General features: G+C 40.8%; 1 protein-coding gene across 2 annotated transcripts in view; it reads right to left on the bottom strand.

Moving 5' to 3' along the window:
• The window catches only part of FAM53A (family with sequence similarity 53 member A), a 76,561-nt gene that overhangs the window by 38,872 nt on the left and 11,872 nt on the right, over positions 1-25,817 (bottom strand). The window contains exons 1-4 of one of the 2 annotated variants that reach the window (XM_082315992.1): positions 22,289-22,357; positions 15,056-15,302; positions 4,345-4,399; positions 1,246-2,048 (exon numbers count right to left, since the gene is read on the bottom strand). In XM_082315992.1, coding sequence (XP_082172118.1) covers positions 1,246-2,048; positions 4,345-4,399; positions 15,056-15,133 — 936 coding nt within the window. In that variant the 5' untranslated portion in view covers positions 15,134-15,302; positions 22,289-22,357. Of the gene's footprint in view, positions 1-1,245; positions 2,049-4,344; positions 4,400-15,055; positions 15,303-22,288; positions 22,358-25,817 lie in introns of those variants that run through there. The other variant, XM_082315991.1, reaches the window with a different exon arrangement.

Raw genomic sequence — 25,817 nt, 5'->3', positions numbered from 1 at the left:
GGCTTGCCAACCAGTTACCCACCCCACAGCTTCAAAGAAATCAGATTTTTTAAAGAAAATCCTTTAAGATATAAGTAAGTTGTCTCACAAAGGTATGAGAATGACATGCCATCATACAGACTTCTAGTTAAGCAAAGTGGATGTAAACTAGTTAACTCAGTGAATATCCCGCAGTAACCAGTTCAGTTCCAATACCTTACTACTATTTTTCCCATGCATTTCTATGTAAAGCCTACTAATACCAAGCTACCACAGACTGGACATTTTAGCCAGCATCCCATTCTATTCAGCTTTTCCTTTGCACAGTGCATCAAATCCAGGGACACTGGTGCAGAACTATTTCCTTTCCTTACATTTTTATTGCTATTTCTGCAAACTGCCTCCTCCCCACTACTCCTAACATCTACTCACACAAACCTCCTGAGTCTGGTATCTACTGAAGGCAGTAGGGTTATATTCTCACAAGCACAGAGTGTTCTCTGCCCATAAGACTCAATTTTACATATACAGAAACTAAATGAGCATCTTCATTTTTAAGCTGTAGCAGTTGCCTCTGTGGACACAGCAGCTTTGAAAAAAACAAGCTGTGCACATGCGTTTGTATTACGTGCAAAGTATAGGCATCAACTGAAGTTTACTAGTTTTTAAATCAGCACCTTTACTCTCACATGAGGAGGAAAGTAGAATTCTGAATAACTGGAGTAAAAACACCTCTCCCTCCATTGAGCTGGAACATCTGCAGTTGCCATATTAGAACACTATTTCTATTTCTGACTACTTATTAGCAGTTTTAGTTAATTCATTTATATAGGGGTTTGCTTGCTCTTACTTAGCTTTATGAAATTACTCAAACTCAAACAGATTTGCACCAAGATGACTTAGAAATCATTGCACGCTGTTGTCTGGGAATGCAGTGGCATAACTTTTTTGCTACCCTGTCTACGCCCCCTTCCCCATGGCTTCCTTGCATTTTAAAAACAAGCCATTTTTCTTTACCCTCTGCTTCAAGTATCTTTTATAGCTCTTTATATCAAGTAGACTGGACTTCAAGAACTGAGCAAAAAGTAAGTTGCTACAGGGTAGAGCACTGGCAAGTACAAGCAGCCTGCTGTACTGCTGAAGGTGATATGAATCAGTACAAGAACACAAGCAAATCTAACAACTATGAATTTGTTCAGTTTATCTAGAAATAGCCTTTCTGCAAGAGTTCCCTTCACACACTCACTGAGGAAAGTAAAATCTCACCCGTGTCATTTTAAAAAAGTCTAACGATGGTCTGTTCCATCGTACATCCTCCTCCCGTCTGCGCTTTAGCCGGCTTTTCTTTTCATTCAGAACACAAGGCTGAGAGCGGCATCTCAACAAGCCCTGACGCCGGCTGAGCTCGGGTGTGGAGGTGGGAGTGCTGTTGGCTGAAGGCAAGAGATTTCCTGTCTCGGTGATGTGCTCCTGGGAGAGGGAGAGGCGGCGCCTTGGGTTAAAGTCACAAGGGCCTCCAGAATTCCAGCGGGTACTCGAGCTTGTGCTGCCCTCGCTACTGTCCACAAACCCGCTGCTGGCAGAGGAAGGTCTGGGTACTGGTGATGTGTTGAAGCTGGTGATAGTGAAGACGTTATTTAGTGACAGTATGTTTTGTGGCAGACTGATACTTGTGCTTCTCTGTAAGGTCGCACTTCCATGACTGTTGCAGCGCTGCAAGGTAGCGCTACCGCCGCTATTACACCGTCTCTTTGACACAGGAGTCCAAACCTTTGAATTGCCAGGCTTCCACGGTGACCGACAGCGAGCCAGCTCATCTGGCTCAGAGAGGGACCTACAATGGCGTTTCGTTGGTGGTGCCAAAGGTTGACCCGAGTTTTCGTTAAGGTTTAATTCACTTATCCATCCTGACACCATAGATGTACTGGAAGTTTCCTGCTGCCACTGCAGACTACCATTACTGGCGGTGCCGGTGCTGAATGGACACACTGGGAAAGGGTAAGCAGAATTCCTTGTTGTGTCAGTCTGGATTGGGCAACCCCCATTTAAAGCTTTCCAAGGACTCTCTTCTGAAAACAAAAGAAAGATACAGGTGAAAGATGCAAAGGAAAAAGACAATTTGTTTTAAACCTAGTTTAATGTAAAACCGTGAATCAAAGTCAAGCTTAGAAGGATGAGCCACAAATACCCAGCTCTTAATCAAAGTTTCACACTATAGTTACATACTCATTTTAAAAAACATCAAAAATTCCAAAAACATGAAGACCAAAGTATTTCAGGAGCCAACCCAGGCATTCCAGGATATATGTACCTTGTTAATGCTTCTTCCTGTACACTGAAAGATTACAGCACTGTGTTTCTTAGTGAGCAACAGGGGCAGCTTCCTTACCTGCTTCCTACTGCATAGCACATACCACAATTAAAACCTGTAACAGTGAACAACCTAAGGCACAACCACAATGGATTAACAAGTAATCTGAGAACCCACCAGGGAATTTTTTTTTTTTTTTTTTTTTTTTAAATAAAAGACCAGGATAATCTGTTCATAGACTGCTGTCCATCATTTGGCTGTTAGGCTTTTCTATCAAGAATACCTTACTACAGAAAAGTTTCTGAGATAGGCGTTCACATTCTGTGGTGTGAAAAGCTTTACTTTAAATTAGAAACAGTATAAAGTTAAATCAGACTGCAGATTGTTTCCTTTTTTTTTTGCTCATATTCAAAGTGTAGGGAAAAAAAAAAAATCTTAATTCAATGCATAAAATAAAGCAAGTATCCCTTAAGAACCTCCTGCAAGTTTTACTGTGAATACAGACGTAACCCATAGCGCACAACTTCTCATCTGAAGTGGCAATGCTGGGTTAAAAGCAGTCTGCCAGCGAAGCCTCTCACTCTTTTGTAAAGCGTTTCTTTCAGAACATTCTGCACATTTTACAGCTGTTCCTCCACATTATACAATGAAGTGTAAGAAGAACTGCAGCAGACTTTGGATTTGCAAATTGAAAAGCAGCAAAACTGTTGGCCAGTTAACAGTGCTTCATGCTTCGTTAGAAAATTTGCTAATTTAAACCAATTAGCCAAGTAAGTTTCACTTATGCCTGCTTTAAAGAAAGACTATTTAAAATACCAAGTTTTTTCCCTATGCCTATTTTAAGAACCCAGATAGAGCCTAAACATTAAATACTTGTATATTCTTATAGTTGGCTGTCTAAACTAAGCTTTAGAGTAATGAACAGGTAAAAGATTTGCTGAGTAGCTTTAAAAGTTGCAAACCCTAATAGTTGTACATGTTCATGCCCAAAGTATGTCATGGATTATCCTGTTTATTTGGATCTTATTTAAAGAACACCCTATTGTCTCAAAATCATTTAACTGTGCAGACAGCTGGCCTATTCAAACAACATGTTTTATTAGAATTCCTCTGTCCTTCCTCCTCCATTCTTTCAGATGGGTACAACCACATACTGTGCTTTGCCTTAAGCATGTAAGCTCTTCAAGGCAGGGACCATCCATAATTCAATGCAAGTAAAATAGCCAACACAATGGGATCCAGATAATGTTTGAAACTCCTAGCATCTACTGTAGGACAATTTGCTAGCTTGGACTGGCCTGATTTTTAAAAAAATCCTTCGGAAGCTTTCTCCCAGGCTGAGAGGTTGGTTTAAAGTTTACTGTAAAAAAAAAAGTCAAGAGTTGCACATGTGTTTTAATTGTTTACATGGTAATGGTATTTAAGATAAAATACCATTTCCCTTTGGAACCTCACACAAACCAAGATTCACATTTTATGGAGGATCCCACTGAGTAAATAAAAATCCTCCATGCTTAAAGACACGACAAAACATGCAAAAATTCAAGTCCATCCCTTAATAAAGCAGTACAGATTTTACATATCAATAAGTGGCATTTTTATTTTTGCTAGATACAACTTACTCTTATTCTAATAGGACAAGGGGGGGGGGCAAATAACACTTGTATGAAGGCACTGGACTTCAGCTTCTGGTTTGCAGCATGCTGGATATTCTGTGTGGCAAAGCATGTAAGAAGGTACATAAAGATGCGAGAGCTTACTGCTAGCTAAGGAACCTGAAGGTATGTTTAGCATGAAAAACAGCATTGCTGTGCTTCTGTACACCATAGCAGATATTGAACCAAAAAAATGTGTTACAAGGGCTTTTACTATGCAAAGCAGATCACAAGTACAAAACTAACAACCAGCTATTCCCAGTATTGTTCAAAGACCAGCTTAAACCAGCAGGCTCTACAACAGCATGCTCCATCCCCCTCACCTTATTTACAAAAGAAAGGCTGCTTGCTATACCAATTACCTCAGTAAAACACAGCTAAGGTTTCTGAAGAACTTACCGTTGATTTCGAAAGGGAACAAGCTGCCACTTTTGTTCAGCTTCTCAGATGAGTACTGAAATCAATCAGAAAAAAAAGTTTTAACTGTGTGAAAGAGCATACACCTCAAGGAAACGGCATGCAGTTTTCAGTTTCCCTATGTGTGCATTTAGCAACGTCTTTAAGAGGATGGGGTTTTACTGGGTATCTTGAATAAACTCCTGAACAGCTGATCTTTCTAAATAAAACCTCTGGCATCCAACTATTTGCAATGTTTTCTGATATATTGCTAAGTATCAAACTGTTTCAGGAGCTGCAACACTACCCCATGTGAATAAACTGCAAAACTAAGAGTGATAATTCACACTTAATGAAAAAGCTTTGATCCAATTCTCATTTCAGCAGAGAGGAAATTACAGGCTGACAACTGGGTTTCCATTTTCAATCTTAAGGGTAAAAAGTAAAACACTTCACCTTAAACTAAGAGACAGGAATAGCTTTATCTAAATTAAATATACAAACTCTTAAGGGTGCCCAGAATGAACATTGCTCAGGTCAGGCTTTACTAGTATTTTACATTTTCTTAAGAATCAATATAGCAAGATGTTTTCTTATTTCTTAAAGTACAAAAGCCATTAAAAAAATCTTTCCTATCCAAAAATCATCTTTTGCAGACTGACAGCTTTTGAAATCACAGTTTATTGGTGATGGTTCACTACTCAAACAACGTAAAAGCCATGCTTAAAACAAAGTTTGTACATAAAGGGTTTGAGAATTTTAATTAAGCTTTGTCAGTAGCATCTGCACTGTAAGACAAGTTTGTATGCAGAATGTTTTCCATTTTCTTAACTAATTTTATCTAGAAGAATATTACTACAAAAGCATTCTTAAAGGGTCCCAGACAAAGAATGGAGCCTGCTACCCAGCCTCCTATAAAGGAGTTATAAATGGCTTAAGGCTCCATCAGCACCCAAGGGCCATTATTTATTTCCCCATCACCACCTCAGGATGGGGAGGAAGACTGCTTTAAAAAGAGAGCAACACACTTTATGTGAACATTGTTTTTTGTGTATAGCAAGAAGACAGCATTGTACATACACTTCCTTTCCAGATACAAAGTCAGTTTTTAAACAAACATCCTTGGGCTACAAAGCTTTCCTTTCTTGCTGTACAGCAACACAGAGAGTGCTAGTGACAACTTTATATCCTTGAGCCCCACGTACAAGATACAAATGCTAAGCTATGGTAATGTTCCCTTGCCATTATTGTTTTAGAGGCAGGAAGTAATGGGACAGATGAAAGTATCATAAAGTCTTAGAATCGTTAAGGTTGGAAAAGACCTTTAAGATCATCGAGTCCAACCATTAACCCAGCACTGCCAAGTCCACCACTAAACCGTGTCCTCAAGCACATCTACCCGGCTTTTAAATACCTCCAGGGATGGAGACTCAACCCCTTCCCCGGGCAGCCTGTGCCAATGCCTGACAGCCCTTTCAGGGAGGAAGTTTTTCCTAATGTCCAACCTAAACCTCCCCTGGCACAACTTGAGCCCTTTTCCTCTCATCCTATCACTTGTCACTCGGGAGAAGAGACTGACCCCCACCTCACCACAACCTCCTTTCAGGTAGTTGTAGACAGCAATAAGGTCTCTCCTCAGCCTCCTTTTCTCCAGGCTAAACAACCCCAGCTCCCTCAGCCGCCCCTCACCAGACTTGTGCTCCAGACCCTTCACCAGCTTCGTTGCCCTTCTCTGGCCACGCTCCAGCACCTCGATGTCCTTCTTGTAGTGAGGGGCCCAAAAATGAACACAGCACTCGAGGTGCAGCCTCACCAGTGCCCAGTACAGGGGGACGACCCTTCTTGGCCACCTGAGCACACTGCTGGCTCATGTTCAGGCGGCTGTCAACCAACACCCCCAGGTCCTTTTCCACCAGGCAGCTCTCCAGCCACTCTTCCCCAAGCCTGTAGTGTTGCATGGGGTTGTTGTGACCCAAGGGCAGGACCTAGCACTCAGCCTTGGTGAACCTCACACAGCTGGCCTCAGCCCATCGATCCACCCTGTCCAGGTCCCTCTGTAGGGCCTTCCTACCCTCCAGCAGATCAATACACCCAACTTGGTGTTGCCTGCAAACTTACTGAGGGTGCACTCGATCCCCTCATCCAGATCATTGATAAAGATATTAAACAGAACTGGACCCAGTACTGAGCCCTGGGGAACACCACTTGTGACCAGCCACCAACTGGATTTAACTCCATTCACCACAACTCTGGGCCTGGCCATCCAGCTAGTTTTTTTACCCAAAGAGCACACCTGTCCAAGCCATGAGCAGCCAGTTTCTCCAGGAGAATGCTGTGGGAAACGGTGTCAAAGGCTTTACTAAAGTCCACGTAGACAACATCCACAGCCTTTCCCTCATCCACTAAGCAGGTCACCTTGTCATAGGAGGAGATCAGGTTAGCAAGCAGGACCTGCCTTTCATAAACCCATGCTGACTGGGCCTGATCACCTGCTTCTCCCGCACGTGCTGCGTGATGGCACTCGGGATGATCTGCTCCATAACCTTCCCCAGCACCGAGGTCAGGCTGACAGGCCTGTAGTTCCCCGGATCCTCCTTCTGGCCCTCCTTGTAGATGAGTATCTCATTTGCTACCCTCCAGTCAACTGGGACCTCCCTGGTTAGCCAGGACTAACAACAGATGATGGAAAGTGGCTTGGTGAGCACCTCCGCCAGCTCCCTCAGTACCCTTGGGTGGATCCCATCCAGACCCATAGACTTGTGTGTGTCTACGTGGCATAGCAGGTCGCTATCCATTTCCCCTTGGATTATGGGGGCTTCATTCTGCTCCCTGTCCCTGTCTTCAAGCTCGGGGGACTGGGTACCCGGAGAACAACTGGTCTGACTACTAAAGACTGAGGCAAAGACAGCATTGAGTACCTCAGCCTTTTCCTCAGCATTTTTCACTATGTTCCCCCCTGCATCCAATAAAGGATGTGGATTCTCCTTAGCCTTCCTTTTGCTGCTAATGTGTTAAAAGAGAATAAAAAATGTTTCTATAATGGCAGTAGCTGGATTAGGTTGTAGTTGGGCTTTGGTCCTTCTTATTTTCTCCCTGCATGACCTCACGACATCCTTGTTGTCCTCCTGAGTTGCCTGCCCCTTCTTCCAAAGGTCATAAACTCTCCTTTGTTTCCTGAGTTCCCACCAAAGCTCTCTGTTCAGCCAGGTCGGTCTTCTTCCCCACTGGCTCGTCTTTCAGCACGTGGGGACGGTCCGCTCCTGCGCCTGTAAGGTTTCCTTCTTGAAGAATTTCCAGCCTCCCTGGACTCCTGTGCCCTTCAGGACTGCCTCCCAAGGGACGCTGTCAACCAGGCTCCTGAACAGGCCAAAGTCTGCCCTCCGCATGTCCAAGGCAGCAGTTCTGCTGACCCCCCCCTCCTTACTTCTCCAAGAATCAAAAACTCTGTAATTTCGTGATCGCTGTGCCCAGGATGGCCTCCCACCATCACGTCACCCACCAGGCCTTCTCTGTTCACAAACAAGAGGTCCAGCGGGTGCCTTCCCCAGCCGGCTCCTCACCAGCTGTGTCAGGAAGTGTCTTCCACACACTCCAGGACCTAGACTGTTTCCTCTCTGCTGTATTCTCTTTCCAGCGGACATCTGGTAAGCTGAAGTCCCCCATGAGAACAAGGGCTAGAGATTGTGAGACTTCTCCCAGCTGCTTATAGAATATTTTGTCTGTCTCTTCATCCTGGTTCGATGCTCTATAACAGACTCCCACCATGATACCTGCCTTGTTGGCCTTCCCTCTGATTCTTACCCATAAACACTCAATCCTATCATCACCATCATCAAGCTCTAAACTGTCAAAACACTCCCTAACATACAGGGCCACCCCACCACCTCTCCTTCCTTGCCTGTCCCTTCTGAAGAGTTTATAGCCATCTGTTGCAGCACTGCAGTTGTGCAAGTCACCCCACCGTGTTTCTGTGATGGCAACTATGTCATAGTTTCCCTGCTGCACAAGGGCTTCCAGCTCCTCCTGTTTGTTGCCCATATTGCGTGCATTGCTGTAGATGCACTTCAGTCGGGCTATTGATCCCGTCACGTTTTTGCGGTGAGAAGCCCTAATTCCTACATGACCATAGGACAGGACAGCAATCAGATTTTTAATCTTTCTTAATCAGCATCTGCATATGAGACAAGCCATTTGATTTTTCCTTTACATTTGCACCTGTAGATACGTTTATAAAGTAACCTTCTTTAAAAGGAAGTAAACAGCAGAACTCCAAGTTTTAATTTCCATCAGATTTGCAGTTAATTAGCCCTATTCAAACCATGTGAAGTCTGCAACTTGACAGCAGAAGCAGCAGTCACTTTTACTAGTTTCCTTTTCATAACTGTAGTTGCCAGTTATATAGCAGACATTTAAAAAACTCATATCAATCATTTACTCTCAACAGCTACTAAGGTACCATATAGAACACAAGAGCACATTAAGATAATAACAGTTACATAGCAGCTGTCCCTGAAGGAGAAATACAAATTAAAGAGACTTAAATATAAAGGTTTTTCAGCAAATTCCTCCCTCTCCAATTTTCCCCAAATGAAAGGCAATACCAACCTCATCAACTATCAGATAACAGCTAAGGAAAATACGTTTGTGGAACAGAATTCCATGTCCAAGTCTTAAAGCTAATGTATCTTGAGCCACATGTAAAAGGACAATAAGAATGACTTAATCATAACATAGAGACGTTTAAAAGACTATTCACACAGGCTGAGATCTTGGATACTTAGAAGGAACAGAACCTCAAGGACAATCCCATGTAGCAATTACTAGATTGATATCTAGTTTTATCCAATATTTTTCAGCTAAATGCATCTTTAACAAGGTTCTCTTCACAAATGCCTGAGTTATTTAATTACCTGAACTTTAACCACCTTAAAAAGCCTTGTCCATGAGGTAGAGACTAAATTACTACATCTTTGACAGCTACAAAGCACTGAAAGCATTTTTCAAGGGGGGCATGGAAAAAGTGGGATCACATACACACAGACTACCTGTATTACAGAGAATGACTGCAATGTTTGTAATGCAGACAGTAACCCCATCCTTATAACTATTTCTGATCAGCTTCTAGTGAAGTCACAGAATCATAGAATCGTTAAGGTTGGAAAAGACCCTTAAGATCATCAAGTCCAACCGTTAACCCAGCACTGCCAAGTCCACCACTAAACCATGTCCTCGAGCACCACATCTACCCTTCTTTTAAATACCTCCAGGGATGGGGACTCAACCACTTCCCCGGGCAGCCTGGGCCAGTGCCTGACTGCCCTTTCGGTGAAGAAGTTTTTCCTAATATCCAACCTAAACCTCCCCTGGCGCAGCTTGAGGCCGTTTCCTCTCATCCTATCGCCTGTTACTAGGGAGAAGAGACCGACCCCCACCTCACTACAACCTCCTTTCAGGGAGTTGCAGAGAGCAACAAGGTCTCCCCTCAGCCTCCTCTTCTCCAGCCTAAACAACCCCAGCTCCCTCAGCCGCTCCTCATAAGACTTGTGCTCCAGACCCTTCACCAGCTTTGTTGCCCTTCTCTGGCCACGCTCCAGCACCTCGATGTCCTTCTTGTAGTGAGGGGCCCAACACTGAACACAGGATTCAAGGTGCAGCCTCACCAGTGCCGAGCACAGGGGGACGATCGCTTCCCTGGTCCTGCTGGCCACATTATTCCTGATACAAGCCAGGATACCATTGGCCTTCTTGGCCACTTGAGCACACTGCTGGCTCACGTTCAGGTGGCTGTCAACCAAGACCCCCAGGTCCTTTTCTGCCAGGCAGCTCTCCTGCCTGTCAGTGGTCAGTTCTATGAGAAAGCAGACATATTCCAAATACAACTTGTTCTCTTAAGTGATCGTTCATACAGAATCCTGTTAAGTTACAGAAAAGTGCTAATTCTTTGGAGATTGAGACCAAAACCCCGCACTAAATCTCACACGTGACATCATGTGCAGAAAAGGGACAGTAAGCTGCACCATTTCCAGTAAAAGCTCAAGGCACTGATATAAGGGGTGACTAAAGGGAGAGGAAGTAAATAATCTCCTTTATGATATATACTTGGCTTTCTATAACTGAAAGTAAAAAATACTTGGAAACACTATCTGGTAGTGTATTTTAATGATGTTTGCAAGTCCAAAATTGAGTAGACTCTATTGGGCTGTAAATTGTTTACAGGAGGAAGGATCTTTATATTTTTATCTATACAGCACATGGCAGAAGTCCCACTAGATATTACTCTAAGAGGGCACTGAACCAGTTTATCAGCTCTCCTGGGTTGGCTACGCTCTACCCTCCCCCATTCATTCCCTCTATGCTATCATTTACCTGAAGCTTCTGGAATGAAGAGCTCTTTTTTAATGATTATACTCAAGAAGAGACTGCAGTTGCTAAGAACCTGGACAGGGAAGTCTGGTATTCTAAGGAAGATATCCTTCACACAGAGAACAAGTCCAAAGTATTCAACAAGGTCATTTTCCTGAAGAGGAAACTCAAGAGGTCATGCATGTCCATCTTCTAACTACTGCTTTTTGAATAGACATAAAAAAAGCCACCAAGATCTGATACCTCTTGAGAACTTTCCAGAGGGAAAAAAAGAAAAGCACATTTTAAAGATAGAGACACACAAAACAACAAAACTACAAGTTTCACCTAAGGTTGGAATTGTTTGCTTCATGCAAGAAAGCGGGTCTCTTTTGAAATGCTTGTTCAAAAGTAGAACTTCTTTTGTGCATTTGGAGAGACTATGCCCAAAAGGAAAGGAATTGTGGGATATGACATTTAGGACAGCACTGGAAGTTTAAATTGGTTTACTGAGTCTTAGCAGCTGCTCTTTCGTTAAAATATTCACTTAAAAAAGACACCTAGTCTTGAACTGAGTAAATGGAAGAAGGACTCAAGTGAGACTGACAATGAATTATAATTTACATGACTAATTTAAAAAGTGTTCTTTGCTAGCAAAACCCAACTGTAACAAAACTAATTCTGGCTATTCTTCTACATACACTCCAATCTACTACATTAAGAACTTCACAGACTGTGCTATCCTCCTCATGATTTTCAGAATGACTTCTTGATCTTCATAATTTTAAAATTAATTTCTTTAATTTCAAGGCACTTTTTCCAGTTTCCAAGTATATTTGAATTCCTCCAATTTATCAGCATTCTTCCCAAATGACAGGAAAGCCAGTGTTTATTATTCAAGTACTAATTTAACCACCACCATACAGATGTGACTTTCATTGTTTGAACAGGCCATGCCAGACCTCCATCTCTCTACCAAATACCCTCCAAATATGACTAGATAGAAAGTAGTGAGGAGAAGCATTTGACCTTTTTTCAGAATGTGAAGAAGCAATTAAGTCACATGTTAGACTCAAGACCTCAAGTCTCAGCTAGTGGCTTTCCATCCAAGGAAGTCAGCCCAATTCTAAGTCTTTCAGCACAAGTCAGCTTCATAAAAATTAAAAATAACCAGAACCTACATGCACGGAAGGGGTTTATAGTACAGCTTCTTCCTTCCACAAACACTTGTCTGGAGATGCTCACATTTTTTTAATACCACACCTTGAAGTCTTGCATCTCACACACTGTTACTTCACAAACCAATACTAGCTTCTAACACGAATATCAAAAAAGTGCAAGCTTAGCCAGAACATACAGAAAAACCCTCAGGACTCATAAGTTAATATTCAAGAGAACTACGTTCAAGGAAATAGAGACCAACTATTTGATTTAATGATGCTGTCAACTCATGAAAGCCATAATAAGCTCACAGAACATCTCACTGTAGTGAGGTAGAGCCAACCAACCAGTAATACTATTCTACCTTGTGAGCTACAGTGCCTACCTGAGATGAAAGCCTGGGACAACCTTCCTGCTTCTACAGCAGGAAACCCAATCATTTGTTTTTTTTCTGAAGGCAGATGCAGCACAAAACTGTGCAATATAACTGAGCATGCACTGGCCAAATGAAATTACACCAGCTTGAAAAATCAGCATGTCGTTTAACAGAGCAGTAAAAGAAGCTACAGCCAGTATTTTACAACATATTCAGGCAAAGGGTAAAGAAAGCTACTCGGTCATCATACAGCTTACACAAATGAAGAAGCGTACTATGTCCTGTACATGTCGTCTTTATGCCCAGCCTGGCTACCTAGAAGGTAAATAGCTTTGAAAGAGCTATTCTTTCTTTCTTTTATAACCCTTATTTATGAGCTGCATTACAGAATAGCTTTTCCCCAGCTATTTTATCTATTTGTGCTGCACTGTAACGACGAGCACTTGTGCAGATGCACTGTAAAAGGTATCATGAAACTGATAAGGGTTAACATTAACCCAGGCAAGAAAGGTTAGTCTTAATCCTCAATCAGCTCAAGATCATTCACCACATGGTCCCACAGAACTTTGTGCCAGCACAAGCAATGAAAGGCACAGGCAAGATCATTTCAGAATTGCTCTAAATTGCTGTTGCTATTAGAAGAAACTACAGCATTAACCTGAATTTTTCTTGCCAAAAAGTGTAAGTGTGCTAGATCTGATTCAAGACCCCCACTAGCAGTCTTTTTCCCTTATTAAAATTTAGCAGTTCTCTTCACTAGTGGAAGAAGTGTACTTTTTATTATCTTAGGTTCATGTTTTAGTCAAGAAGTCATCATTTGCTCCCATGAATCCTTTTTAGTAGGGACAACCTAGTTACACACTTTTATTCACACTTGCTTCTCCATTTCCACACCTCACTTCATGATTTCCACATGTTTGTCAAGCTGCCACTGTGTACAAGCAGAACCTGTTCCTGGCCTCAGAACCCATTTTCTGCAAGAACTAAAAGCATTTACAAAACCAATTACTATCTGATAGATTAAAGGAGGAGAGGAGCAGAAGGGTGGGGACAAAAACCTCTGATGAGACATCATCTGCCATTTTCCAATCCACTCATTCTTTTTCATGCTTTATTCCTGTCCTTATCTGTACTTAAAATAAAAACCAACCAACCTACAGCACGTTACAGCATGCCAACACACTTTGTATAGACTCCACAGTGCAAAAGCAGCAATACATCCTTCTCTGCTCTTACAAGTCTCTGATCCAAAACCTACAGTGACTATTGGTAAAAGGACAGCTGAGTTTCCAAATTTATGCAAATTTTAGTGCTCAAAAACTAAAAATTGCAGGATGCCACTACAAGTTTAGAGGCAAGCACTGCTACTGGTTACAGGTCATCACTGGCTCACACCCAGGCCCAAAGTTTAGTTACAAGTGATGAGTTCGCTCGTTCAAGAATACGGGATATGCAGTTTGTAGCAGAATATGCTAAGTGCTTCATCAAGCTTGCCAAAATAAATGCAAGCTGAGTAAGCACTTCTATTCTGAGAGTTAACATCATTTGAAGACCTTCTGTCTGGCTTTCAAGAATAGCACATATTTAAGGTGAACACAGTAAAACCAAGTAAGTTATTAGAAGAACTCTAAATGGACCTGTTACAGTTTTAACAATAAAGCCATTTGATTAACATCTACTATTAGATTAACATCTACTATTAGACATCCTTACTGGACAAAGTATTGGACAAAAGGTCAAGCAGTTCACACACGAGAATTGCACGTGCTTGTGCACAAACTCCATCGCGTTCAAGATATGCTTCACCTGGTTTGGGCTTGTGAAACAAGGAAGCAGTTCAGCTACCTAAGTACAAATTCCAACAGAGGCAGAATCTCACTGTTAAGTAACTGAACATGCTTCACGTTCAATAGTTACATTATTTATTATTTAAAAAAATAACAGAACTAGAGTTGAACAATACTCCGACATTTAGTCAATTTTTTGGGGTGTCCCATTGGTACCCTCAAGTTTGACCTACAGAAGGGTGCCATTGCAATTAAAGTCAGTGAAACAAGGCTGGTGCACTACATGAAGAATATGGTCTCAGGGTTCTCAGGTGGGCACCCAAAATTGACCCGGGACTATTTTGCATTACTCACTCTGGAGTAGATAGTATCTCATTGCACAAGTGAGATGTGAAGAGAATAGATTCCTTAGTGTCTGAATAGCATGCTCAAACCACACTATGAACCCACAGATTAAACCAGCAGAAAATAACTCAGTAAATACTACAAAACTTTTCAGAGCACCAGGCATCTGACACACTGATAAAGCAAGGGTCTACCAGCATCAACAACAGTCTGGTAGTCAGTAACCCGACTTTCAGTTCAACTGTATTTACTTGATGACCTGTTCTCCTTCTGCCCAGTGCCGATAGTTACCTACATGGTGGTCACTGACTTTTGTAATTACTGTTGGCAGATATCAAGCACTTGGCTATATGAAGTGAAGAAAGCTTCGCCACATGCCAGTACTTGTGGTTTTTCTTACGGAAAAAGGAATCCTGAGAATTTTTGATAATTCTTTTCAGTCATCAGAACACTATTTTGTGAAGAGAACAGGCTTTTCACTAATTATTTAAAATGAAGCATTTAAAATAAGAAAGCATCACTTCAAGACAGACCATACACTGAAGGTTTGCTTTTCCCCCTTACAACTCTCATCCACCTTGCAAACCAGCCCTAACAAACAGCTGAATTCTGGCTGATATACATTCTTGAATTTGTTACATAGTTTTGAGTTAATCTACTTTGCATTTCACATTTATTACATGTTATTTTGGTAGATCCTTACCAGATTAATATTGTACGTTTTACACGTCAGATCATCCAAGCTCTGGTTCTGCAGCTTTTCTGTTATTAGTGTTACCATGGTAGTTGTTCCTTTTCCACTGCTCACACAGAAGTGTTGGAGGCTCTTCGGTCTCTTGCTTCAATACTCATGAGCCATTTCTGTTTTGGTTTAGAGTCTTGAGATTTATGCTTCCATCTTATTGCCAAAGTTTATTTCCAAATGCTGTCAGTGTATCATGACTGATTTTCTGTAAAATTGGGGCAGAAAAAGGAAAAAAATCAGAAAAATTCTTGTGTACATCATAATTAGTGTTGTAATAACAGGACTTATGTTTCGACCATTCATTCATGTAAGTGTACCACTCTGTGACCAACGCTTACAATGATTACATGTCTCTATTCATGAAAGAATACCCCTACTGAGATTTCATTGATTATAACTTCAGAAGGGAGACTCATACATAGTAAAGATCAAGATATTATTTGGCTGCTTCCCACTACTAAATTGATGCTACCTAGGATTTTTATCCAAGGCAGAAGGAAAGACTTAAGCTTTCCCTCATTTAAACTACTACTGAAGTCTTAGCCAGTTGTACTAGAACAGCATATGAAACATGCAGATACTCTACCATACTGTCCTGTATGTTTAACACCATTTGCCATTTTAAGACATTCTATCATATTGTTTCATTGCTAAACCCTTCTTAAAAGCAGAGTGGAACAGTGGGTAGCTCAAACACTATATCCACTTTCCAAACCCTCAGCTACTTTTAATATGTTCCCTGTGTTTTGTCTTTTTTAAAGGTTATGTAATTGTTACCTGTCAGCAAACACCAGATCTTAAACTTGTAAGCAGGACAGATTACCATACACGTAAAAGCATCACTGACAGAAGCTTAGATGTCTTTATTCTGTGAGCAGTCATCTAAATCAAAAGCACTAGGTTCACTGGCTGCCTCTTTCTATCCTTAACATCCTCTACATAATTTCTCCCCCCCTCTCTCTTCCCTCAGCATTAGTAACCCTTAACTGCTGCAATATTACTCCTCGCCGTCTTCCAAAAGTCTTTATTAGCTGGTTGTTTTTACCACAGCAAATAGCAAATGGACCTCTATTTTCCTCAACTCCACCTCATTCTTCTACTTCTCAAGAACCAAAACAAAACCACAGAACTTCAGCTCCTTCATTTTCCGTCTTCTATCATCAAGTCTTTCAGACTCACCACAGCTCTCAAATTCACTTCCAGTTTTCAAAACCAAGTCTACATTAGTATTGTTATTTCTTCACACTACCTTCAAACAAACTCCCCTTTCCATAACTTTGCCTTACTGTGTTAACAAAAACATCTTTAGTGACATGCATTAACCATTCTTGGTTACGACGTTTATGATTTAAGTTGGTTGAGCGTATTCCAGCTTACGGAATAAAAAAAGGAAGATATCTACACACAGGTATTTCCAAATTTAAGCAACAAGCGCCTAGGGAAAGAAACACTGATGCTGCTAGGACCAGAAGTTTACTTCTATTTATTAAAGTCTACAGTAAAAAAAAGAATAGCAGAAAGTAGTAATTTTAAATGAACATTTCCATAAAATATTGCCTCTTTTCAACGCTGCTACTTACCAGCTGTTTAAATAACGAGTAGCAGCAAGGAAAAAAGCCACTTGAGTCCATGACTCATGTTAAACCCATTTAAAACTAAGATATTAACAGTATTAATGGTAATGTTAGATTATCTTTTAAACCTGTTGCCTTTGAGTACATCCTCAAATATGACTTTTGTATGCTAACCCTACACTATTTCACCTTCACAGAGATCTGCTACATAACAGCCTCCCTTAGCCTGAGGGTTGTCCCATAATCATAATTTCTGTCCATCTTTTGACCTCATCCTCATCTTATAGCAAATAAAAGTAGATATATGATGCTTACATGTGCTCCTCAACCATAAATAATGCTACCCAGGTATCTGGAGGCTCCACTGGTCTGTTTTTACTGAATGTATCCTGTCTTTCAGGAAAGCACCCAACAACTTGAAATATGTACCACATCTTGTTCTGAAATTACACCAAGTCAAATATAAAAAACGCTCAAATTCATACACCCACTGGTAAAAGTTGCATATACCCTTTTCAATGTAAGCATCTGCCAAAGCAAAGTGTGGTTCGTGAAACACTATGCAAGTTTAAAGGCAAGTGTGTGACCAGAGCAGTAGAGTAGCACGATCAAACATTGTAATGTCCCTTTTAAACCTGGTGAAGTTTAAACTAGATCTAGAAATTCAGAATAGGAGTCAAAAGAAAGAATGACTGGGGGGTCAGAAATTGCCCGTATACAGACTGAAAATATACTGAAGCTGAGTAGCTTAGTAACTGGCACAAAGACTTGCAAATTCATTTTAAGGATTAAGATTTCCACAACTAAGAGGCTACTATTAAGAACCAGCTGGAAAGTTCAGCAGGTGTTTAATTTTCTGTTTGGAAGGGCCATATAAGAATTTGTGTGAGTTTTTCCTCAAGGAAAAAAGTAAATTCAATAAAACTACCAAAGACAGGGGAGGAACAAGGTTTTGATCTATAACAGGTTAACTACAATGTAGTTATATTTTACTTAGTTCTTCTAATCTTCAAGTGTTTCACTGAAATTTTAAGTCAGCATAATACAAGCTAGAATAAGGAGAGAACAGACAGAAGGATATTAGTCAGCAGTTAATGAACGAATACATTCAGTTGCGTGAAGGGATAAAGGAGAGGCAAATGAAATCACAGAAGCATGGCACTTTCAGAATCAAGCTGAGCTGTACAGTTATCCACATTCTTAAATCCTACCAGATACTGAGAGTGATACTTAAGAGTTGCAACCATTCAGGCCCTTTCTGACAGTGTGCAACCCAATCAATTCTGAAACACAAGCAAAATGGAAATTTTAAAAAAACTTTTAAAAAGTATTGTTGGTAAGTGTGAATTACTAAAATGAGAAACGAGACATGCTCCATTGAGAAAGATTTTTTAAGTATGTATTTAAGGACTACATGGGACAGGGGTGAAAAAGTGATGTTAGCCAGACAAGCCTTCACATACCAGCTCCCAGCTTCTACTGCTCCCTTCCGTCAGCAAATTCCATTTCTCAATACCAAGCACAATCCCTAAAAGTATGACTTTTAGTTTGGATCAGAAGCATGCTTTCGAAGTGAATTCCCTCCTCATCCTCCTTTAATGTGCTTTATCTCACACCACGGACCAGTCTCTCCCAGAAGTAACCTGTTCTGTACCAAAGGCAGAAGGTGCGCCGCAGCCACCACTGGGTGTTCAGCAGGCTGCACTTGCCTAACGCTGGTCCAAAGCAAGCCACCAGGCTAGGCGTACGCTGTGGACATCAGTACTGTTTGTTGTACACTACAAATCTGTTCCTACTGGGCAGTCCTTGCTAATAACAACATATTAAATGTTTAAGTGGAAAAAAAAAATGTCACCATCACCACACTCCTACCAGTGAAAGCCATTCTGGGTTGCAGCTTGATCTACCTTAGCTGCCATCACAACTGCCAACACATTTTCTTCTCTGGCTATTTGTTGTCCACGGCTGTATGGCAGCACAAGTGTTTTTGCTACTACGCAGAGAACTAGACCAAGGAATTTTTGTAGTTGGATAAAAACAAAACACTTCCTTTTGTTTCTGGTAAAGGTTGCTTTCCAGCTGGATCAGTTCCCCAGTCTGGTTTGCCATGAACTGGACACAAATGCTTGTGGGACAGGCACACTGCGGGATGCCAAGACTGCTTCGAGGTGCCTGTCCAACTACGGCGTCAGAAAAAAAAAAAAAACCAAAAGAAAAAAGCCACACAAGAAAGGCAGCTGACATGAGGATTTCCCACACTGAGCCAGGCAGATTCTCCTATAATTAGGAATTAGATCTCCCCTTCCAAAGCAAGGTTTGAACATGTTTTTGCTCCTATTTTCCAGTTCACACTCCTTCGACTAGTCAAACTTACCAGCTCAAAGGGATCTGAAGTCAGCCCTGCAGCCTCAGCACCTTAACTCAAAGTGACCCATGTCCTGGATCACTCTGGTTGAGCTATTTATACTCTATCAGGAATTGCTTCCCTCATCTTTGCTAACTAGTAGGCTGTTAGGAGGCAGAAGATTAAGAGTCACTCTAGCTTCGCTATGCTGTTGTCATTTTAAAGGTTCATAAATATATATTTTCAAGCCTTACAAGCTTTTAGCCCTCAATACCTCCTAGAAGTAAGTTCCTTACACTACAGAAAACTCCTCATGGTATTTTCACATTTTTGGGGGTTTTTCTGTTTGTTTCAAGATCCTCTGCTGTGGTAGGTCTTTAATGTATCCACAGAGATGGTAAGCTGTTTATTTTATGTACTTTTTCCACCATTCTGGTTAAAGGCAGCTAACTTTCTTTTTCAGTCTCTCCTTATCATGCCCTTTATGCTTATCAGGCTGAATCCCTCTCAAACTACTTGGCACTTCAAATAATTAGATTTTCAGGAATAGGAACCATTTGACCATCCTTGCTAGGGCAACGTGGATCCTGCTGAATATGCATTTCTTCAGCTGCCTCACACCATAGACCTTAGCACAATCAAGTTCTGCCTACCACTGCGAGTACATGCCCTGCTTTCTATACAGCCCTGTAAGCTTACCCCAAAGATACACACCTCTGCTGTCACCAAGTCTCTACAGGTAGCAGCTGAGCCAGGCAGGCAGGTTCAAACACCAAGATCCTCCAGTCTTGAGGTAACAATAATAGCCCTTGGGGCTCCAAGTTGGATGAAGTCCTACAAGATTATGGCCATCTTTCCCTTAGCACACCATCCTTTATGGAGCTTGATTAGGTGGGAGAGTGAGAAAGCTGAACCATCCAAGATAAACAGGCATAACAAAAGATGTTAGTCAGTCTCTGTCCTGGGAGAGACTTAATCTTACTAGGATCTCCTTAAGCTGGGGGGCAGAGGTGAGACTTGGGGGGGGGAGAAAAGCTATTTTTATTGCTGAAAGGTAGACTAATGAAAAGGAATACAATAAATGGAATATAAAAATCGAATGCCAAACGCAAGCCAAAGCTAACATTCCTCACAGCTGGAGAATGAGCTGTGATAGAATCAGTATCACCATTATCTCTGATTTAAAGTTCTGTTCTAGGACACATTGAGAAAAGTAAAGATTTATTATTCTATCTCTATAGTACTACTAAAGAGAGGTTTTATTTCTTTAAAAGTTAGCCACAAGTAGTAATGACTTGTAAAATCTCTGTCAAAATTAAGGGTGGAGATAGAAGAAAAGAAGCACTCTTGTCACGAATTCTGTATCTTCAGTGACATCACTGGGGTCTTTTTTGGGAAGACTACTAAAAATATGGATTACCCAACCCCCCCAGTCTATTAAAGGATGTCAGAGGCTCATCCAATTTGACAACCTATGCTCAAAGAGATGAAGAGTCTTGATGAAGAACATAAAGCCAATTCAAAAATCTCTTCTTGGCTCTAAGAAAGTAAGGCAGCCAGACTCATTTCCAACCCACTCCTCCTCCTCTGCATCCTGCAGGACAAAATGTTCCAGCAACAGCTCATCTCACTGGGAAAATTTACATTTGTTTGAAACACTTCTAACAATTTCTCCTCTGTCTCTGGAAGTTCCATCTTGGATAAAGAAGAAAAGATCACAAGATTTTAGATGATTTCCCCATAACAGAAATGTAGGTGTTTCTTGATGATCGCAATTCCATTTTTTCTGCCTATGGGACTAAAATTATCCAGAGAACACAGAAGGTTGTTCCCTCTTTTCTGTTCCTTCACGTTATTTCCTACTCTTTGCTCAGAGAGCTACATGGAACCCTTATTACCAACAATCCCATAAAGACATACTTAGCCAGCTCCCAGCAGAAGAAAAGGATTAGCTAGAGTCAAAATTCCAATTCGGATAAGTAGGTCCTTTAAAATATTATCTCTGCTCCAGCAAGCCAAAGCAGCTAATCACCCCAGCCGTACTAACTCCAGATCTAGATGATTTTGCTACTAGACTCTAGATGAAAGATGATGTGATTTTTTTTTACCTCCTGGCACTTTCTGCAGCATCCAAGAAGCATTTCAAAATTGAAACATCATGCAAAACCAATCGACTTTTAACAGAGCGTTGTCTGTCCTGTCCTAGTTATGCTCGAAGCAAGATTCAGTTGGAAGACCAGCTTTTTAAAAACTGTTAAATAATACTTTATGCCATCTGAAAAGAGCTACATAATGTCTAGTTCCTTGCAATGCAAAACCCCAGCTTCCAAATGGAAAGAACATTCTACTCTTAAAACTACACGTTATTTACCATAGTGCTAAAAGTTCACAGGGAGGCTAAGCATTCCTTGTAACATAAGTCTATTAATAAACTCTTAGCCCAGAAGGGTTCTCGATAGCAGGCATTTAAAGAGAATTATTTGGACTCTATCCTTTTTAGCACTAATCTGCAGAGTGGTTATTCTGCAACCTTCCAAAATTCCACATCAAGTCTAAAAAAAAAAAAAAATCAGAGCTTTAATTAGGAAGTTTCCTGCAGCTATAGAATTATCCATCAACGTTTTGGAGATGGGTACTAGAGGGGGACACCTCAGTTTCTAGTATGTTATACTTCAGGGATCCTCTCAATGCACAATTAACTAGCACCCCTTTGTTCTCTGAGGTTCTCTACAAAAAGTGTAAAAATAGCATATTAGAACAAGTTCTGACCAAAAGGGACAAAGAAAGAGTTTCTAACCCTAGTTTGTATTCTGTAGAAATTGTTTCACAACCATCTAGCAAATCCTGCTTAAATAGTAGCTCCTTTCCCTGAAGAGTTCAGATGTGACACAGAATAAGGTGAGGCTCAACACTCTACACATGCTAGAACTCAAAATGAAGCCAAAGAAGTTAGTTCCAACGTTTGCAATTCAGAGTTTCTTTTAAAGACTAAAGAGATATTTCTTGAGTTACAGAATCTCTTAGCATTCTCCATGCAGTACTTTCATAAGCCAGTTTTTATTAGAAGGAAGCCTTAATATTATGAGGTGTTCAAGCCTGGATTAAGGTTGCCACAACTCCAGTGCAAAACTGCAAAACGGGACAAGACGACTACGCTAGAAGGCATCCTTTATATTAACTGATGGCCACTGGAGTCAAGTTTCTCAGATATTCTATAGGCTCAGGAAGCACAAGCAATATCAAGAGCTCAAAACTGTCTGCTGAAGAACATACCTCACTTAATGCGCAACACAGGCCTATATTTCACCATTCTAAGGTTGAAAAACGAGGATTTGGGTTGTTATTGCCTGCAGAGATAGACAAGAATAAACATTAGGTCCACTTGCCTCAAATGCAGAGAATCACTATGGAGCCCAGAATTTCGCTGTTTTGACCCTAAAGCATCATCATTCTAACACCAGCTGGTCAGCTGAGACCGCTATGACAAAATATAAACCGTTACTAAAATAAGGCTGTATCCTACACACTTATTTCTACTCCACCTCCCACACTTCAGACGTGAGAGCTTCTATATGAAGGAAGCAAAGTCTCAACCAACACCTACAGCCTTTGGACTCCGTTTTACTTAAAATGCAACACATTTTGGCAAATCCCTTGAACTCAAAAGGAACAAGGAGTACTCTGAGTTTTCCAATTGAAAAAACAGACCTTGTTCAAAGCCTCCTGCGTGAGACAGAAAACCTGCAAGCAGAAGCACCAGAAGTAAACTAAAGAGAATATTCTGGCTTAAGATGGTGGTTTCCAGTTTGCAAAATTTGCAACCAGATGATGTGCTGGAAAGAGGTTAAAGGTAATACTTTGGTGTACAGATTTCTCATTCTTCAGATGCAGAATTCATCCAGCTTGGCTGAGAAACACATACAAAATAAAGACCTAAAATTGTTTAATAAAATTTAAATTAGAAATGGAAGATCTTACTCTGTTACACGATGATCTGTTGTCTGTAATACATACTACCCTTTATTTCTCAAGTTATCAAGTGGTTTGGGTTTGCTTTTAAGCCAAGAGGAAAGTCGTCTTCCAGAAAGACAAAGGAAGGGTGGAGATGGGGGATGTTAAGCCTCTGCCGCAGTTTATAAAATATATTTCTCAAAGCAACAGAAGCAGTGGAGAAGTAAGCTCAAGAGACTTTTTCCAGGTCATACCTAATTAAAGCAGGGAATGTATCACCACAGAAAACTAGGGCTAAGAACTCAACCCAGCCAGAGGTTAAGGCATTTATTATTGCCAACTCATATCAGTAAGAAGTCTCATCAGTCTCCCAGGTTTAAACCTGTCTTTCAGACTTGAGGAAGACTTAACATTCACATCACAGACAAGTCATCCTGCATCTTTTAAAATATCTTTGTCAGAGAGGACAACAGATGAGCTGTGCCTTGTGTCTGATCCTGTACCGAGATGCTTTTCCAAGATGCTTTTGTTACTTACATTCTCTTTCCTAAAATAATCTACCACTATTTAAATGACAGGCAAGGATTTCATTAATTTTGCTGAAGGATATTTACATCTACTGTGTTTGGAGTTCCATTTGTATTACCCATCAGCGTTGGCCCGTGACCAGTCATCTCCCTGCAATGTGCGATTTGGACTCTTTTTCCTCCCTCTTCTCAGCGTTACCGCAGAAAGCGGAAGACTTCGTTGTACAGTGCTGAGGCACAGGAAGCCTGCGCTACTGAGGCTTTAAGACACGAACTCCAATCCCTGTGCTTTTGCCATAATTATGAACTAAATGTGCTAACAGTCATTATTTCAATAATACGCTAGCTCAAACTAAGAATTATTCCCTGTTTAAGTAGTTCAGAACAAAACCTAGTGGGCAATCACCACTTAAGAGTATTACTGTAACTTTCATTCTATGATATTACTGAGAGCTTGGAGCTCAGGTCCTACACAAATTATTTCCACCTCCACATACTGTTTTTATAAATATTCTATTTAAAACCATTGGAAGTATTAATTTAGTATACAAAGCCTCCAGTAAGATACAAAATTCAGATTCATTATAAATAATAATTTATACAGAGAATGTTAGTGTTTGAAGAAATATACATACCACCAACCTAAGCCTACCACACTCCCACTAAAGCAAGTGATCCAGATCATACAAGACCCACAAGATTTTGTTTTATTCTAAGGCTTGTGAAAAAAACCCACATAGATGAAGATTAACTGGCCCTACTACTGAGATACTTGCTGCGCTCCATCAGTTAGAGAAGAAAAGCCAGGGGAAAAAAAATAAAAATAAGCAGCAGTATCACCTACTTTCTCTTAATGTTTGCCCTCAAAAATGAGAGGAGTCAAACAGGCACATATACACACTTTAAAAATACTCAGGCCTGAAAAACATGTAGAACTGACCCTTAACTTTTATCGCAGCGACAATGACGATTACTCCACACACATGCTGCTCCCCTGTGATAGACTGAAATAATATCAGTACTGAAGTACTATTATATTACTAAACCCTATGGGCTCGGAGCTGAGGGATTATACAAATCTCTCCCATACATCCTGCTCCCAAAACACACACAGCTAATAACCCTCCTCCTATTTGCCTTCAGGTTCATTCTGAAGGGTTTCAGGCACCTGGTTGGCTTGTTTAAAATAAATAGCCTAACTAGTAGGTTTGTTTTTATGATCCCAAGTGTGAAATGTTCTTGCTGGAGGCCTCGGGCCAGGTGAAAACCACTTGTGTTAAGATGCTACTTCATGGCATTTCAGGGATCTAGTGAGCTATATAATCTGCACACAGGGAAGTCTCCCTAACATTAGCTTGCATACAGCTACGGAAATTAAAAACAAGGAGCCTATAGTAGTCCAAATATTTTTCAGTAAATAGTACAGCTGGTGAACTGCAGATACTGCTAAATTTAGAACTCAAGTGCTAGCAGTGTTCTGTAAATATCCATACATTTCAATGCTTACAGCAACATGAAATACACTTCTCCCTGAGCCTTACCATCCTAATTTTTCATACTAAGAGTAGTCATTCCCTCTCATGACAAACTACCATGCCCAATTTAGTGGGGTAAGAAAAGGTTCAGTCTGTCTCAAAATTATAATTCTCCAGAAGATCACTGTGTAACTGTGCTGAATGGGCACATGTATGTGCATATCCTTATTTTAGTCATTTATTATAAATACACTATTTACATATTTTTCATATAAAACCCAAACATCTAAGAAAGCAAGTCACAGGAAGAGCGACACAAGAGTTCTATGCAGGCTCACATATAGTAGTTAAAGCTTTCTGCTATATCATCTATCTTGAAAGAGCACGGAAATGCATTGAACAGGTATGAGATACGGTGCATAACAGACAACCAAGTTCCCTCTCATGGCCCAAACTTGCTCTCAATCATGGCTGACCATCTGTAATTTGCTACCCAAGAAACCTGAATTCATCTGGCAGGAGACACCACCTCAAGAGGCAGAACACTGGAAAACCTCAAGTTTTACAACACCCATCTAGTTACATGATCCATTAGAATTCAGAAAACAGCCTAAACACCACACAGCTTTCAAGTAGCAAGAATTTTCTTGAACATAAAGAGGTCTCAGGTATTACGCTACAAATACTGAAACTGAATGCTAGTTTGAAGAATTTGTTGTTGTTGTTCCTTACTTTGCTAAACTATAGTTCATATCAACCTCATTATTTGCTGGTTTCCAACTTCTGTTTTGCACATCCTGTGAGTTTTCAAATGATGAAGTCTCTGAAAAGACGTGCAGTACTACACGT

Source organism: Platalea leucorodia, assembly GCF_965183815.1.
Source record: "Platalea leucorodia genome assembly, chromosome: 6".
In the NCBI taxonomy this organism is placed as follows: Eukaryota; Metazoa; Chordata; class Aves; order Pelecaniformes; family Threskiornithidae; genus Platalea; species Platalea leucorodia.
The sequence above is the reverse complement of the archived record's forward strand: the minus strand, read 5'-3'. Positions and strand labels throughout refer to the sequence as shown.